The 2345-nt window shown below is 43.0% G+C and overlaps 1 protein-coding gene across 2 annotated transcripts in view; it reads right to left on the reverse strand.

The window, feature by feature from the left end:
- Positions 1 to 6: 6 nt before the first annotated feature.
- The window catches only part of SLC25A37 (solute carrier family 25 member 37), a 26285-nt gene continuing 23946 nt past the window's right edge, over positions 7 to 2345 (reverse strand). For both annotated transcript variants that reach the window (XM_019504159.1, XM_019504168.1), the window contains one exon: positions 7 to 1108. In XM_019504159.1, the coding sequence (XP_019359704.1) occupies positions 588 to 1108 (521 nt within the window). In that variant the 3' untranslated portion in view covers positions 7 to 587. The remainder of the gene's footprint in view (positions 1109 to 2345) is intronic.

Consider the following 2345-nt stretch of genomic DNA (forward strand, 5'->3'; position numbering starts at 1 on the left):
AAAAAAAAAAAAAAAAGCAGCAGCTTTGTCATTTTTCCTTACGTGTTACAACGAAAGAATTCAGCCCTTCTTTAAACAGCTCAGCCACAACCTGTGGTCTTATTAATAAAACCCAAAAGTTCTTATGTAGAAAAATAAAGGATAAACATTTTCCATCTATTCTATATTAAAGTTTTATATAAAAATTTGATGTGTGACAGGATATTTACTTTCTTAGCAACAAAAACGTCAATGCTATTTCTTCCCCACCCCCCGAACAGTCTAAGCTCAATGGTGAGGTGGTAACCTTACATCTTAGACTTTGTTCAGAGGGAAAGAAACCCCAGTTGTTAGCGATTTTACTTTTTCAAAAATAAAGTTATAAATATATATTTATATTACAAAAAGTCTCTGGACAACTTGATTCTAGGAACACGGGAGCCTAATTTCTCCGGTGACCACTTCATCCCTCCCTTTGAGAGAGAGAGAAAAAAAAGTGAAATTCAGTTGTGAATCCACCAGAATTTGGCATGTTCAAAAGAGGAGAGAATCATGGAGCTTCTATATAAAGAGACTTGTGAAGCCTGGGTTCACTCCCGCCAAGTCCTTCAGTAGGGGCTTCTCTTTTCCAGCTTGTGCTTGGTAATGAAGTACTTGAAGAATTCATACACTGACCACGCGATGGCGGTAGAAGGCATCTGGTAAATGACACGAGCCTGCACTCCTCTGAAATACGCTGGGATACCACCAAGCTGATACACAGTCCTGAAGGCATTCACCATTCCCGAGAGGTGTCCACTGATGTTTAGTGAACTCAGTGCCATGTTCTCCTGAGTGTTTAGCAATGTCTTGCAGACATCGAGGGGGGTGGTGGCAGCAGCAGCCACTGCCCCAGCAATGGCACCAGAGAGAATGTGTGAGCGGGGGTTATACTCTCGACGGGGGTTGATTTTCTCCTGCATGATTTCGTACACGATGAAATGAATGGCTTGGAAGGGCACATTCATGGTGAGCTGTGTGGTATAACTCCGGTAAAAGGCACCAAACCCTTCCGTCCTGTGCACTGTCCTGATGCAGTCCAAAACAGATTTGTAAGGAGAGTTGTACATCTGCATCCGCTGCTTCACCACTGGTTCAGCAAGAGGCCGTTGGAGGGTGTGAACACCAAATGGGTAACACCAGATGGGAGGCAGAGGTACCCAATGGGACAAGAGACAAACCAATTGGATACAAGTTAGAGTAATTCAGGACATCCCAACCCACCCAACCATGCTGTATTTCTTGCCTAATCTAAAACCTTCAATCACTGGCGGCATTAATGCAATTCAAAATAGTTTTACAGAAAGGTGACATTGTTCTCATTTTAGGAAGGAGAGAGGGAGGACAAGGTTTACACAGCTGACCCTGCCATTTGAAGTCCAGAGCAATGCTTCTGTTCATTTCAGTGCAAACATCGTTGAGTCGCAAGTCACCCGAGCCCAGGTCTATTCCAAATAAGCGTCAGCACTGAGCCTAGAACCTATAAATGTATGGCTCCTAATCCCAGGTTCTAGACCATCGCTAAGCAGTGCCTGCTCTTCACATAATAATTTTCAATCCCATTGTTTAAGTGGTGGATTTTGTCCCCCCCCCCTTTAAGTCTTGAAATTCTCCAAATTCTCAGAGAATTTCTCTCCTAAAAGATTTCATAAGTAGAATTCTCCCCCACTGCTGTATCTTTTAAGTGCATTTAAGAATCACTTTGTACTCCTCTCTCATCACTATCCAAACAGAAACAGATGGAGGGATGAGTAAAAAATAAAAATACTGGTTTAGCTGACCTAGATTATTTCCCAGAATACTTGGGAAAGCATCAGCATTTGCAGAAGGCTCAGGATGCTTTTTTCCCCTGCTTCAATTCCAACTTAAGGATTCTACCAGTTTTGTGTAGAATATACAGATTTCCTTCGCTTTATGCAGGTTCTGCATGTGTGAACTCGCTCTTATGCGATGACCCTTTTTATACCAAAGATTTGTTATACGTGAGGTAAGTTCACTCTTATGCGATTGGCGTGGTGGAAGCCCACAGTCATCTGCTTTGTACGGTGCACTGGGGGAGTGATGCGCACCAAAATATAGTCTCCTACGTGGATGTGTACTCCTCGCTTGTTGTCTGCGACGTGTTTCCATAGTTGTCATTATGGCTTCTAAGTGGTCCACTAGCTTATCTCCTACTCCTCTCCTTGGTTCATCAATGAAGCGCAAGAGAACTTCACTAACACTAACACCCTTTGCCACCCTCTTTTCATGTCAGCTAAACATTCACCACCAGCACCCTGTGCTTATGTATACTGTCTGCTGTTGGTGAGTACCAAAACTGTCTTGTA

Source organism: Gavialis gangeticus, unplaced genomic scaffold (genome assembly GCF_001723915.1).
Source record: "Gavialis gangeticus isolate Ggan-Ray unplaced genomic scaffold, GavGan_comp1, whole genome shotgun sequence".
Classification (NCBI taxonomy): Eukaryota; Metazoa; Chordata; order Crocodylia; family Gavialidae; genus Gavialis; species Gavialis gangeticus.